We start from the raw sequence: 16777 nt of genomic DNA on the forward strand, positions 1-16777 counted from the left end.
GATTACAATGATCAATGTATTACAGATTGGGGTCACCCTGTCACCTCTCTGGTGGGTCATAGGGTGACCTACAACTGACTTCCTTACTCATCACCTCATCACACGCACGGTTCCAAGACTTTTCTAGAGCTGCCCCGACTCTCTGGAATGGTCTTCCTCGTCCTATTCAGCTTGCTCCTACATTCTGCTCATTTAAAAGCGACCTTAAAACCCATTTTTTCAAACTTGTCTTCTTCTGTCTTTTGAAACTGTCACTACTTCCCACCACTACATATTCCCCCTATTGTGTGTGATCTAGATGGTAAGCTCTGGGCAGGGTCCTCTCCTCCTGTGTCACTGTCTGTATCTGTCTGTCCTTTGCCACTCATATGCGTATTGTGTCGGCTCTGCGTAATATGTCGGCGCTATTAAAACCCTGTTTATTAGTAATAATAATAATAATAGAGTGAGTGTTACACAGAATAGTAACATTGTGTCGTGTTGTCTCTTTTCTGCTGTCCCCATGCAGGATTATACAGGTGAGACGTCACATGACCACCAATATTACAAACCAACATTCTAGAATTTATCATACGTGCTTCAATTTATTCATCTGATTTATTTTGCAGATTCACATGAAAGGAAAAGATTTGCTGTGATTTGTGCTGTTCTAGGAATCTTGGTGCTATCGATAGCGGTGATTATCTGTATGATTCAGGTAAGTGATATTCTGTACTCCGACATTGGCTGCAGTCGGTTGGTGGATGTGGAATTGGATTGATCATTGTTGTCACCCGCTGACTGTGAGATGATGAGGGTTGTAGTAAGTAGCAGGCTGGCGCTGGATATTTTAGTGAATGTGCTTGGCATAGAAGAGTCTCAGGTAGTCCCATGACCCGGGATAGGACGCGGTGTCACTGATATAAATCCTGTTACCTGCGAGGATATTCTCTGCCCTCACCTGACTTGTCATCCTTTCTATATTCTCAGAGATGTTTCTGCTTCACAAGGAGAAAGAATGTGACTCCAAATGACATGGAGAATGGATCTGCACCCGAGAGCAACCATAAAGGTGAATAAATTATTAACGTTATTATTAAACAGGTTTCATATAGCGCCAACGTATTACGCAGCGCTGTACATTAAATAGGGGTTGCAAATGACAGACGAATGCAGACAGTGACACAGGAGGAGGAGAGGACTGTATATATTGTATGTGTAATTATTATTTTATTTGGTCCTTAGCATACATTTCCATTCACACTGTCCCAGGCAATTTGTGCAGACCCCTGACTTTTACATATAAACATTCGATTGTCCAGCAGAAGCATTTCTCAGTATTAAATAGCGGGGAAGGTGTAGACCCAACATGGAAATGTATTGTAGAAAGGGTTTGACAAATCCATTGCACTAATCAAAGTGAAAACTGCATTTCATTGTTCTAAATGTAAAATAGATATTGGGGGGGGGGGTACACAAGAATGGACAGGGATAGAGGGGTCACCAGATGGGGGAAGGAGGTCCTGATTCCCATATATAGATAGAATTGTGGGGTCACCATCACTACAGGGGTCACCAGCAGGAGGGAGGAGGTCCTGATTCCTCTATATAGATAGAATTGTGGGGTCACCATCACTAGAGGGGTCACCAGCAGGAGGAAGGAGGTCCTGATTCCTCTATATAGATAGAATTGTGGGGTCACCATCACTAGAGGGGTCACCAGCAGGAGGAAGGAGGTCCAGATTCCTCTATATAGATAGAATTGTGGGGTCACCATCACTAGAGGGGTCACCAGCAGGAGGAAGGAGGTCCCGATTCCTCTATATAGATAGAATCTATTTAGTTGAGTTTTTATTTGATCATTCTCAGCCTGTAAAGAATTGTTTTGTGTATTTGTATTTTTGAGAGAGACCCCTGGCTTGTGCTTATGAGGATGCTTCCCCCAACATGATGAATACACCTCAGTATCCCGTCTGTATGTTTTATATGGACGTTGGTTTATCCTCTTTTCAGTACAAAGGGACAAACAAAATCTGGCAATGTGGCCGAATAGTCCACAAGCATAACATCTTATCTTATGAAAGGAATTAACACATTTACTTACCCCTGACACAGTTTAGGCTGAGGACCTGGAATATCCAGAGCCTTTGATGACTGCTTACAGTACAAAGGAATGGTTTTATTAGAGTTCTGACCTTTCCTACAAACTCTAGATGAGGACCCTGTCATACTATACAAACAAGTCACACCAGTTTCATTTGCAGGTGGGGGTTGTACAACTCTCTCCTTGCATGAAGATAGAGAAGGACTTTCTATTTTACTAACTGATCCTTCTCTAGAGGAAATGTTTGGTTCTCTCTTTCCATTTGCTGGTTACTCTTGGCAATGGCAGCAGCCTTACTGATGGACATGTCATCTACACAAGCTGGTGTTTGGTGACCTTGGTCCAATTGGTTAGCAATGGCTTCCGTTCCTTTCAGAACAGAAATGGTTTGTATCAGCCGTGCCTCTCTCCGCTTGCACTTGGTGTGGTCAATGGGTTTGCCTTTTTTCATTTCTGCGATTTGCTCTTGAGCAACTTTATATGCACTAGTAAGGTGACCACACTCAGATTTCACTAATAACTGCTTGTATTTAATTACTTCAACTTGAGCAGATCTATAATTTTTACCTTGCTCTTCATGAGAAGATCTGATCATCTCATTTAAGGTGGAAGTGGTATTTAACTCATGAAGTAAATCTTGGTTGGCTGTTTCCATTTGTGGTATTTTCAGAACTTTGTACCAGGTCTTCTAATGTAATAATTCTGGCACTCATGGTCATACAGGCTTCATACATACCTGCCATTGCTAGGCTTTTTACCTTTTTATTCTTTTTACAGGTTTTAATTTGCTGGTCAAACAGTTCCTACACATATGCTTATGGAGACTCTTTCAATTTTGCATTTGAAGCAAAATTATTGCTTTTATGCTTAAGAGTATAAGCTGACACAAACCTTCCCAAATTGGGTAAGGATGCCATTTCCAACAAGCCTGTACCTGGAATTTGCAAACGTAGTATATTCTAAAACTTGTTAGATAACTAGTAATACATAATAAAGTACAAGGTGACCACTTAAATAAACTTTAAACCAAAACGTAAATAAAAATCAAGAACAAAAAGAGTAATGCCAGATAAAGTTATGCCACTCTAGACTAACACCGTTTTAACAACAAAGACCTGAGAGAACAAAGGGTCCTGCCCACCATAAATAGTCAATACACTGACACCAGTCCGATAAGAACAATGGTCAGTAAATAATTACCAATGGAGTGATATCAAGGATCACACCTCCCCAGGCAACAAAAGGGCTACAGCTACAATTATTCCAGCCTGAACAGAGTAATTAAGCTTAACCACTGCTGACAATAAAACAAAAATCTTAAAATGCAATATTTATCTGAACCATGCTCAAATTATATCAATTTAGGATGCTTTTGTCCAAAACAAAAACCAAAATCTCACTATATGTACTTAAGTACATCAATTAGACTTATTAATAACTGAATTCACCAACCAATGTGAACATTAACATCCACTCATCTTGGCTTTCACTGAAAACAGCACACAATAGTTCACAGATTCACAATCCAACTTGTTATCCAACTTGCATTGCAACCACAAACTTTAGTGAGGAGCTTTTAAACAATACCTTATTCCTACTAACAACTTCAACAGTTCCTACTGAGAATATATCCCAGTTAATGATCCCAAGTGTATCCTCCCCTGCTAATTTAAACCGGTTTATTAGAGGTATATCCAATACACTTTTATTTTGGGATTTCTTTACATATGTGAAGTATTGCATATACAGCAAATACTCAAGCGTGCAATGATGTATAGCCTCTTACCAATGCCATGCAGCATAAAATATCACAGACAATATCACTCTGGTCTCAACTTGCCTGAATAGCTGACTAAGCCTGTATTCACTTAACTCTATTTTTGCATAAAAACAAAATAGAAGCTGTTTGAATGAACCCACTAATTTGTGTCCCTTCATGGTCGCCACTGTTGATTTTGGAATATTTATCTGAATAAATATGGATGTTATATCCCCTATCAATGCATATAGATATTCAATAAAAGAAGCTTCATGCACAAATGATAGCTAGTCACTCAAACAGTTTAATTAGGAATACAAGGTGAAACAAAGTACACAGCAATATTGTTTGATATCTAATCATAGGAACTTCAATCAATGATATATACAGCACATGGAAAAAAGGTTATTAGTAGTAAACCCTTGTAATAATCTAATAACTGCTTAGTACAATACAGCAACACAATATAACAATAATAACATAGACATATAATAGACAATATAGGAATGCATTCAGGAATGTCTTATAGCTATCTGTAAAGATGTATATGGGTACCCCAGGAGCCTGATTCCCTAAGAACTCTCCTGGTATTACCCCAGCTCCCCTTTTATATAATTAGCTCCCATTAGGTAACATTGGGGACTCTTGGATTGGTTAGTGGGTGTGTGCTGTACAATGATCATCAGTTGACCCACACCCCACTAGATTAGGATTGGTTAATGTAATTTGATGGACCTCTCAACTAAATTTGATATGTGAGTCTCTAGCTGTAATCTAATTTTAGGGGTCAACAAGAGGTCCAGCTGAGTCATCACCCCAACCCATCTGTTCAATTATGCCTCCATCTTCTGCTGACTCAGGCCCCTTGAAGGTCCTACTGTTGATCTGTTTTATCATCTGTTTGTCTATTATTCTTTGGCAAACCAAACCCTGTTATGGTATTTTCTACCTTTTGTTATTCCCGTGAAGTCCTGGAATTAGACACCCCCTAGGAAGGCCAGAGGCCAGTACACATATAAAACAGGTTTAATGTTTAAACATCACATTCCTAGCCCTGCATCCCTGTATTGTTTAATGCTATTTACTATACAGTCTAAAGCTACGTACACACTTCCAATTATTATCGTCGGAAAACGAACGACGAACGTTCCTGCACGATATATATGAACGATCGTATAGCACCGATCCTGCACATAGAGGTAACGACACGATCGTTCGTAGATATTGTACACACAATAGATACGATCGTTTAAGCGATAGAGAAACTATGTGCACGACAGGAAAGTGAACGGACGTTCGTTCATCACGCATGCTCTGACCATGGACGATCAACGAACGACCGTACACACGAACGATGTTCAACGATCGTCGTCCAATCCGATCCGCCGGGCCGGTCGTTCGTTTCCAACAATTTTCCTCGTTCGTCGGCGTCGTTGGTTACTTTTTTACGAACGATTTTTTGCCCAATCGATCGTTCGTCGTTCGATTGGAACGATAAAAATTGGAAGTGTGTACGCACCTTAACTATTGGGATATCTCCTACAGTGTACATATAACGGAATATCAGGTACTATATACATATATACCTACACACATACCTATACATATATATATCTATATATTTACATATTCATAAACAATCTTTGGGTGCAACATAGGGTAGATTTTTTTATGGGCAGAGTTTTTATGTTCTGACGATGGCCTAAAAATGAAATTTTGGAGAGTGTTAGCCAAAAGTGTCCCCCACTTGCACCTACATTTTTGGTTTTGCACATCTCCCTGTTCCAGAGAAATTGGGTTTCTAAGTAGTTAAGGGGACAGGGTAGTGTAGTATGACATTTTTAGTTTTATGACAGGTAGGTATAATACTACGCCGAATTCCATCTCCCTACCTTTAAAAAAAAATTATGGGGGTGGCAAATTTAAAAACTTGTGAAATTACAACATTGGGGTTACTGTTTCAAAAGTTAGTGTGTCTAGGAGCCCAAAATGCAAACTGGGGATCCCTGGGGCCATTTACATAGCAAGGGGCATTGGGATGCGGCCCCTAATATTATAGCAGTCACAAACCTATAACACGTATTCCACTACCCTGTATGCTTCTCTTCTTGGAATCCCAATTTCTTGGAGAGGTACAAGGGGGACACCCCTCCTTTCCCCCTCCCCCGCCATCCTCCATTCGTACCCATTTCTCCTCCCAGTGGCCCCTGTTGACTCTTTGCTGCCTCCTGCAGTCCCTGGTCTGCTCCCCCATACTTTCTCCTCCAGTCCGGGCCCCATCACTTTTTATGTTCATGGCATCAATGAGTTGGTCTGGTTGGTTACATTTCAGGAGGACGTAGGCTAAACCTTCCTTCATCTCACCAATGTCACCTGACCCGAACCTGATATGTCCTATGCAGCGATGGGCCAACTTCAACTTGTAGTTTATCTTTATTATGATTCCCTTCCAATAAGGGGAGAACTTGTAGGAGAGAATTCCTTATACCAATGGGTGGTGAAGCAGCAAGGGAGGGGGCATTGTAGGCTGACATTACAGAATGGGCCCACCATCCCAGGATAATTCTGTTTTGTAGATGAATAGAAATGAATGCAGCGTCTGACCTGTGGCAATGCATGGTAACCCAGGTATGGGGTGTAATGGGGAATTGCTTCTTCTGTCACCAATAATATCATTGAAACAGGTTTATGGTTGGTAGGGATATTAGATTGTAAGCCTTTTTGAGGGACAGCATCCTCAGGCTCAGTAAATCTATGCTCTGTGTTGGTGACACATGGCTGATGGATTCTGTCCTTTTCCTTAAAATTTCAGATCCAATCCTCATCTCTAACATAACCAGTAACAGCAGCGGGCTGGGTCAGGATTTGGCTGTGAGCATCCATTTCTCTGGAGAAGAGAGCGCTGTGACCTGGGAGGTGGACGGGGAGCCTGTCCCTGAAAGATACCGGCTGATAAATGACAATAGGACGCTGATTGTCCCCAACCTGCAGAGAGATGACGCCAAGAGGAGATTCCGGGTCAGGATAACAAACCCGGTCAGTGGGGACACCCAGGACTATCTGCTGAATGATAGAATGATCATCCGAGAACCAGAAACAAAAGGTATCGGTGACTATGGGGGCCTGTACATTAAATAGGGGTGGTAAATGGCAGATAGATACAGACAGTGACACAGAAGGAGAGGACCCTGCCTTGAATCTAGGAGGAGGGGGGTAAAATGGAGATCACCCACATGTGGAATTTCATTGGCCTTTCACCTTTGTATATGGAGCTGAAATGACATCTCTACTTCTGCCTTCCTTTGCTGGGCTCTAACAGAGGACTGAAAGGGCCTGAGAAAGAAACTACAATGGTGTAATGAAAGTGTTGATTATTTGGGCTTTGTTCTCAGTAAAGGTGAGAGGAAAGTCAGCCAGAATTACCGCCGTGTTGGGTCTGCCCCGCCCACAAACCAAGAAAGACATGTTAACCTTTCTTGGCATGATTGGTTACTGCCGCCAATGGATAGCTGATTGTTCCTACTATGACAATATTCTGAGTCAAGCCACTAAGACTGATATGTCTGATTTTATTAAATGGTCTGATGAAATGTTACAAGCTTTTAGTCATTTGAAATGTGCGATGGTTTCAAGTCCTGGCCTGGGCCTACCCGACTATGGCGTGATGTTTCACTTATTTGCCAGGGACAATTGTAAAACCATGGCCGGAGTCCTGGTGCAGGAACATGGAGGCAAATTTCGCCATGTTGTTTTTTCTCAAAAGTGGTTTCAGTACAGGTTCAGGGCATACCTGCGTATCTCAGGAGTTTGGCAGCCTGTGCCATGGTCTCTGAGATGGCTACGCCTATCACCCTAGGTCATCCCACCACTCTGCATACCTCACATAATGTTTTAGCCCTACTGAAAAACATACACACACAGCATATGTCAGCACAGAGACTGAGTGGATATGAAGTTTTTTTGTTATCTAACCCCCAGCTTCATATTAAATACTCAGCATCCACATTCGGTCCAATGGCTATACTAAATACCCTACTTGGATGTAAGGGAGAGCAGGATGATTTGCCTCCTCCCCACGAATGTACTGAACTCATACATGAACACACCTCACCTAGACCTGACTTACAGTCCACACCCATTTTAGGTGCTCCTGATATTTTTGTGGATGGTTCCTGTTCCCGCCCCAATGACAACACTTATCATGCGGGATATGCTGTAGTTCAACTCCCTGATGTTATTTTAGAATCAAATCCTATACCTTTTCAGTCAGCCCAAGCAGCTGAACTGATTGCCCTCACTAGAGCCTGTTGTCTTTTTGAGGGAAGAGATGTCAATATATACACTGATTCAAAATATGCCTTTGGGGTTGTACATGATCATGGGGTAATCTGGCAGAGAAGAGGCTTCATAGCTGCAGATGGGAAGCAAATCTCACATTCCACCCTAGTACATGATCTCCTAGCTGCCATCCAATTACCAAGCAGAGTCGCTATTATCCGTTGTAAAGCACATACTGACCTTCAAACGCACATAGCTAAAAGTAATGCCCTAGCTGACAAGGCAGCAAAAGAGGCCGCTTTTAGACAGGCAGCAACAGTTCAAATGCCCTCCCTAGTTCCAGAAATTACCCTTACCGACAATTTATTGCTATGTCTCCAGGATTTGGCAAGTAGTGACAAGTTAGGTAGGTGCAGTACAAAATCTTATTACGGGTCTTATCTGCAAAGAGGGGAAACCATGTATTCCAGTTGCAAGCACCCCAATTTTGATTGCACAATGTCATGGCCTTGGCCATAGGGGAGCACAGGCAGCCACTGACCTCATTAAGAGAGATTTCTTCATACCAAGCCTTAGATCAAAGGTACAGTCCTATGTTTCACAATGTATTATATGTCTCAGAAACAACCCAAATAACTCAAAGAAGGCCCAACATCGGCATCTGAATTACCCGACTTCACCATTCACTCACTTACAAGTTGATTTTACCCACATTCCAAAGACAGGAAGAAAGCAGGAATATGCCCTTGTGATTATGGATATGTTCTCTAGGTGGCCGGAGGTTTTTCCTACTACCAATGAAACCACAGAAATTGTGGTAAAGATTTTGTTGCAGGAGATCATCCCCAGATGGGGATGCCCTGTTCAATTTAACTAATGGACCAAATTAACTAATGGCCCAGCTTTTGCGTCCAGAGTATGTAAAGAGCTTTCCAAAGCCCTTAGGATTCACTGGAAGTTCCACCTCCCTTACCACCCTCAGAGTTCTGGGGTAGTAGAAAGGATGAATAGAACAATTAAGGAAAAACTAAGGAAAATTACTGTAGGTACGTTTACTAATTGGAAAAAGTTTTTGCCTGTAGTCCTAGCAGAAATTAGGATGCAGCCTAACAAGAATACTGGCTACTCACCATTTGAGGTCCTAATGGCAAGACCCTTCCCTACTCCTTGGGGTCCGAAAGCCTTCGTGATAGAAAAAGGGGATCTAGAAGTAGTACAGGCAGAATATGTGAGAAAACTTGTAGAAACTTTAGATCAAATTGAAAAAGATTTTGCTCGTGCCTCTCTGTTGGGTTAGCACAATTTATTTAATATCAATTATGTCTCACCAACAATAATGCTTCACTAGTATATACTGGTACATGTATACCATATATGAGGTCATCCCAAAGGAATGCAGCATATCCTTTAACTGGTATCCTTATAAGGTAAAATGCTGGTTAAAGGATGATCATTGGTCAGTACTGGTCAAACACTGGCCATTGTCTCAGTTTCCTGGATGGTTAAAAACACAGTGCGATGCTTAATAACTAGTCTTGACCAGAAGTAACTGTATGCAACATGTTTTTTTGATCATCTGCCAAGCCATTAATTTGGAAGACTCCTTGGATAATGAATGCAACTCACTTCCGTAGCTAAGTATCTTTTGTTACCGCTTATTAATTGTTATTACAGTATTGCATTGTTTTGTTTATCTTATTATTAAATAGTATAATCATTCAAGTCTTTGTGTTATCTCTCTTTGTACACTTCAAATTGAACCCATCAATATTTGCATAAACTGTCACAGATTATATCCGTGACATAACACTCTCCTTTCTCTTCACAGGAACCTACGCATCCTTTCCAACCAGGAGATGTAGTGATAGTCCAGCGCCTGGCAAAAGGACGGAAACTGAGTTCCCGTTTGGACCACCCACTCAAGTGGTAGCAGTTACCAGGACAGCGGTTCTTATAGAGGAGGCTCCAATTTGGATTCACGCTAGCAGAGTAAAAAGAGTTCCGGAGGTTCCTTCTCCGGCATCAAACAGAGACAAAGAGGGTGAAGCAGGTGTAAAATCCCTGAAGAGTGCCCTATTACAGGCTGAAGATGTTGAACTCACAGGATTCTGGGAGAGTGCTTTGCCTATTGACACTCTGTAACTTGTGTGTGTTCCTGCCTGTATGGCTTACAACTACATGTATCTATCACCCTGAAGAGATACCTTTTCTGTGCGGCATGCAGAGGAACAGGTCAAGAGTAAAAAGGACAATTGAGGCTGAAGTATCAGTCCATTTGGGAGATAATATTATTGTGAAACTAATGAGAGCTCTAAATATTAGTTCTATGTGTTTGCAGAACCCTCTTAAACCAAGGCATGTTACACACACATGTTTAATAGCAGTGTCCGCTCCACAGAGAATATTAGCACAATTGTGGTATAGCAGACAACAGTATCCCAAATTCACATTACCCTCCCCCATATACTACTATTGTGGGCAATGTCATATCCGGAAGCCAAGGGATAAGATTATGGTAAGCACCGTTAATGTCACAGCAGCCCACAATTGTTTTAGTTTTGGTCGGGTGTGCCCCAACCTCCATTGGATAAATGGCTCTCCAGGAAATAATGTCGGATACGCTAATGAAAAAGCATACTTGCAATATACATATAATAGTACTGGAAAGTATAATGGTGTAGGAATGAAGGTACCACTACATGATGTTACTAATAATATGAGTTGTAATGCCACCCATCCGGTGCCCGGCGTGAATGAGGATATTGGACTACCCACTGGGTGGTTCCTATCCTGTGGTAATGTTACTTTCAACTATATCCCTGGTAATGTTACTGGAGGTTCTTGAGCCTTTTCTAGACTTACAGTAGCACTCCCAAGACAGAGACCTACAAGGGATAATCGGAGAGGGAAAAGATCAATTGCCAAACAATTGTCTCCTGATTGTACCTCTGGGTTGCCTCTATTAAGTGCTTCTGAGTATATTGGCCTGGGGGCATCTATTGTAGGAGTCCCAGGCTTGGCTATATATAATACTCGTACTATTAACTCTATTGCATGCGATTTAGCTAAATCTCTGAATCATACCTCCACTGCTCTAGCCGATATACTGTAAGATTTACAAGGTTTGAGAGGAGCAGTGTCAGAGAATAGATTTGCTGTAGATTATCTATTGCTTAAGCATAATTTAGGATGCCAGAGTTTTAAGGGTATGTGTTGTTTCAACCTATCAGATCATTCAAAGTCCATAGAGTAAGAAATGCAGGCACTGTATGAAATTGTACATGGTATTAAACAAGATGTGGGATCATCCTCATGGTGGGATTGGTTTCTGAGCTGGTTACCTGATATTAGCTGGTTGAAAACGCTTTTTATGTATGGAATTATTATAATGGTCGGTCTAATCTTGCTGTGTTGCTGTATTCAATGCATTCCCTCCTTATTGCAAGCATTGCAGGCGTTCTGCCCTAGAACAAGGGACGTTGGACATGAGTACATTGAGTACCTACAGATGAATCATAAGAGTTGAAGTCATATTCATGACTTAAGAGGGGATTGAAAGGGCCTGAGACACTCCATTTTGTTTCTTATTCTAGTTTTTAGTTATAAGAGCTAGACGTATTCCTTGGTTGTTTAGACTCTATGGCCCTGATTCATCAATGAAATCTGCGCTCGCTGGACGCGATTACGTTCGCGCTTCCAGCGAGCCGGTTTCCCGCGGGCCGGAGTCGAGTGCGCTCGTAAATTCGCCTTTCGCTGCCAGCCAGATTCCTGCCTTGATAAATGCAGGAATTTTTCAAGGGGCCAGGGGTAGATAAATGTATGGGGGAGTTTGGTGAGGATTGGACATGTTTCCTATGTAAGGTCCAATCGTTGTTAGAGTTCCTGCATACCAGCGGTGATCCCTTCTGACATTTTTGTAATTCAGACAACAGTTTACAGAAGAATGGGAGCTGCTTGCTGTTAGGAGCATGATAGGAGACTATCGTCACATATTCATAACATTTATTTTATGGGTCTCTATGGAGGCGTCCCTAATTTCCACTCATGCTAATGACATGATACTCTGGACTCCTCCTACCCTACACAACTATAATAATGATCCCATCACCCGGCACTCCCTCAAGGTATAGGACTCCAATATTATATATATATATATATATATATATATAATATATAATATATTGGTTTATGTAAGTTATGAACATTTGATATTTTCTGTAGTTGGGACTTTATTCTTATCTTCAGTATAGAAACATTTCCAGCAGACTTATTTTTGGACACTGTTCATGAGTGTATGTCAGTAGCTGAAATGGATGAATGCAATTTGTAATGTAAATGTTTATAATATATAACCCTGTTTAAGTATTCGAATCTTTGGTTTAAATTCATATATACTCGAGTATAAACCATTTTTTTTTTACCTGACCATACATTAGAAAAACAATCTTTTTTTTATTTGGGTTACAGTATCTGACCCGTCATAACCAACTGAAAAGCACAAAATACGTTAACCTAAAAAAGATAAATAGATGTTATGTTTATGTTTCCTCTTTAAATAAATGCCTTAAAAATAACACACCATGGATGTAATAAAAAAAAAAGAAAATACAAAGCATCCTGACACACCTAGTTTACAACCTGTTTTGAATGTAAAAAACAAAAGGTTTACAACCACCCCATCTATAAGCAGCACAGGCATCTGTGATTGGTATTCAATCCTGCCAAAACTGCAGGGGACACACGAGATATACAAGCACCGGTCTCATATTTAGCAAAGATCAAGCTGGCAATGGGGGAGTTCTACACCTCCTTTGCAATAATCAAGGTCAAAGTTATAATTTTTTCTACCTTAGGCCAGTTATCTTCAGCTGCCCTGGGGTGACTCCTAGCAGCTGTATATTATTATTATATATGTAGTTAAATGATTTCTTTACTTTCACACATTATTTTCTGTCCATTTTGTTTATAAAATACTAAGTATGGTGTCTGTCATTTTTTCAGGTAGCTGTAGGGACCGCTGACTTGAAATAAATGTAAGGCTTGTACACACAGACAGTTTTCACTTCTGGCCAAATCTACAGACTGCAGTCTGCTGAGTGCTCTGGCGACATCTAGTGGTTAATGAGGTAACTGCATTTGTGCTGTAGTAAATGGGAACATTGGGAATGTGTGGTAACTGGTATAGTGACAGGGCAGTAAAAATGCCGCCCCCTAGAGGTCATAACACACAAAGGCAAATATGGCTGAAGAAGAATCCTTATTAAAAACAAATGCAGTTTTTTTCCTTAACATAAAAAACATACAGAACCATTATGCATTTCCTTTAAAACTGTGAACAGAACGAAAATTGTGATTCAAGCATATGCAGTTTGTTGGGGAATAGTCTGAGCTGCTTATAATATTAGATATCCTGGGGTATGGAAGGAGTCTGTACACTTTGATGTGAAGATCCTTCCAAGGTAACAGAATGACCATACATTAGAAAAGCATCCTCTGCTCCTCTCTGATTTAGCTTCATATTGTTAGTGGTGCTGGATTCCCCCAATTCCTCGCTGCCAATCTCATTAGGGGGCTCTGACTGGCCAATGAGGGAATCTCCCTGGAATTTATTAGACATCAGAGTCAGGGACAATCGGATCCAGTAACAAAGTGAAACTATCAGAGAGGTGCAGAGATAACACTATTTCTGCTCATAGCACTATTTAATGTACAGCGCTGCATAATATGTTGGCGCTATAAAAATCCTGTTTTTTAATAATATTATTATTAATAATAATGATAATAATAATAATAGCAGCCCTCTTGTTCAGCCTAAACTGGACTTTCATTTATTTTTTATTGTCTTTATATTCAAACTGCAAGTACAATGTATAAAACACAGAAATATGAATAAAAGGTTAATGACAAGAATTTTAGACAGAAAAAAAAAACTTGATCTGCTTAACAGTGGTGTTCCCAAAGCAGACATTGATGGGATTCCTACTACTGATCTGTTCAAGCGCTGGAAACAACTGAAGGATAGAGGGAAGTTACAGCCAGCCAGACTCAAGAAGGTGTCGTCTAGTAATGTAGAAAAAAAAAACCCTCCTACACCTATACCTCCCCTGAAAAGAAACAACCCATATGGGGGGGGGCACAAACAGCTTCATATGATTATGTTACAACACATACACCCCCAACAGAGAAGAAGGGTGGGGGTTACCACAGTCTATATATCATTGACTAAAGGATAACTCCCCTGCTCCACTGATCAGGATACAGACACTACATGGGTGACAGTGGGGGGAGGTCAGATTACATGGGTTTCTAAGGTTCACTGCAGACTACAAATAGGCAATGGTCCTGTCTTTAATGCCAACATATTTGCATCTGAATTGCCAAACAACATAACATAAATGGATATCTTACAGGACCAGACTATCCATACAATGACAGGGATGTATGTGTTTGGTACTTCAGTCTGTTGTTTCCCTGTGCTTGCAGTCAAACCCATTGTGAGGGGTCATGCCAAATGGACAGCAGTGTCCATTCTAACCCTGAAGCACCCAGTTTATTTGAAGCAATTTTGGGGTACATAATAAAATTACAGAGACTATCCAGGCCCTGTTGGAAGCAGGGGCATTCGGATCATCACTCAGTCCTTTTATTGCTCCTGTTTTTCCAGTAAATAAACTTGATGGATACTACAAAATGACCACTGACTATCAAGAGTTTTAAATATAATGGTCCATCTACTGGCTGCTGCTGATTTGGCTATGGTGACACTTGTAGAGGCTGTTGTTTAGACAGTGGGGGAGTGGCAAATGCTACTTGATTTATCAAACATTTTCTTTCCAAAGACCATTGATGGAGAGTCTCAGGACCAATTTGTGTTTACCTTGGATGGAAAACAACATGCCACAATTGGATTATTACAAGGTTTCCCACACAGCTCAATGATTTGCCATGGATTGGTTGTTAAGGATCTAGAAAAGCTTCTACTGAATTCTTATCTGGAACAGCTCTAGATGAAGTACCAAATGACAACCAGTGGTAAAACAGACAGTGTTAAGTAAAAGTGGTGGTATTTCTGCTCAGGAATCACCCATTTTGAATCAACAGTTAGCGGGACTGGTGACTGCACCTGTTGAACTGGAAGCACCTGTGATCATGACTGATGGGAAACTTTGCCAAGAGGCTTCGGATTGGGACCATTGGACAGCTGATAAACAATTGTGTGATACACTGATGGTTGAGCTATAGTCACACCAAAAGCCCAAATTTGGACTACTATTGCTTTTCAACCCTCCACAGAGACAATTATCAGATTGAGAGGGAGGGTGTAGCTGATATGCTGAAATACATGCAGTGGACATGAAGATTGAAGATACTGCAAGTTCATCTGGACTTAATGAAAGTTATAATGACCTTAAAAAAAAAAGCTGACCCCCACAAATACATACCCCTCCCACATGACCACATCCTGTCTATATCCCTCCACATGACCACACCCTGCCTGTACCCCTCCCACATGACCACATCCTGTCTATATCCCTACACATGACCACACCCTGCCTATACCCCTCCCACATGACCACATCCTGTCTATACCCCTCCCACATAACCACACCCTGCCTATACCCCTCCCACATAACCACATCCTGTCTATATCCCTCCCAATGACCACACTTTGCCTATACCCTTCACACATGAAAACACCCTGTCTATGCCCCTCCCACATGACCACACCCTGTCTGTGCCCCTCCCACATGACCACACCCTGCCGATACTTCTCCCACATGACCAAACCCTGTCTATGCCCCTCCCACATGACCACACCCTACCGATATTTCTCCCACATGACCAAACCCTGTCTATACCCCTCCCACATGACCACACCCACTGTTTTATGACCCTTTCTGGCACTTTTCAATGTTCGGGCGATGATATTGGTTGTTTCAGATCGGTAGAATTGCTGCTGCAGATTTTTTGCACCGATTTTACGAACTAAATGAACATTATTGTTCGGTCCTGTGGTGTGAATGAATGATGGGTGAATGATGACAGACACATTCTCCTGCTCCCTGGAACAAGCCCATGTATACTTGTGTGTGTATTGGCTCCAGGTCAGGGCCGGTGTTAGAACAAGGATTGGCAGAATGTCCAGGGTGGGGAAGCGGGAATACCCAGCGTTTAGGGGCCCACACTTGGGGACCCCATTTTATCTGCCCCCAGAAGCAGGCCTTCATTAGATACACAGACCCCACAGATCCTGACAGGTTCTCTTTACACACACACACCAATGCTGGGGGCCCTGCAACTTCTAACACTAAGGGAAAATGTTACAATGCCTGTTGTCTCTCTCTTCTATATATTATCAGGCCCAGCATGCACCCAGTGAAATCCACAAACTCCTAACCTGTTTCTTGCTGAAGTATTCAAGTCTTTGTCCGGCAAAGGATTGCATTCCCAGTGAAGATAATTCAGAGGAAATAAGAATTATCATCCATATCAGGTATGGAGCCAGACATAACCGGTCCGCTGCGCATGCTCACTTCCGCTCTCACGCCCTGATTAGATTGAGCAGGCAGCGTACACACGCCTGTCAACAGCTGCGTGGTGGGCGGGGCTACGAGCACATGGCTATTTAGTGCGCGTCATCTGACCAAGAGGGTTGG

At 41.6% G+C, this 16777-nt stretch overlaps 1 protein-coding gene across 1 annotated transcript in view; it reads left to right on the plus strand.

The window, feature by feature from the left end:
• LOC140338314 (cell adhesion molecule CEACAM5-like) overlaps positions 1 to 16777 on the plus strand; it is a 40962-nt gene that overhangs the window by 15408 nt on the left and 8777 nt on the right. Inside the window, exon 4 of the mRNA XM_072422525.1 lies at positions 6655 to 6945. Coding sequence (XP_072278626.1) covers positions 6655 to 6945 — 291 coding nt within the window. The remainder of the gene's footprint in view (positions 1 to 6654; positions 6946 to 16777) is intronic.

This window comes from Pyxicephalus adspersus, chromosome 1, assembly GCF_032062135.1.
Source record: "Pyxicephalus adspersus chromosome 1, UCB_Pads_2.0, whole genome shotgun sequence".
Classification (NCBI taxonomy): domain Eukaryota; kingdom Metazoa; phylum Chordata; class Amphibia; order Anura; family Pyxicephalidae; genus Pyxicephalus; species Pyxicephalus adspersus.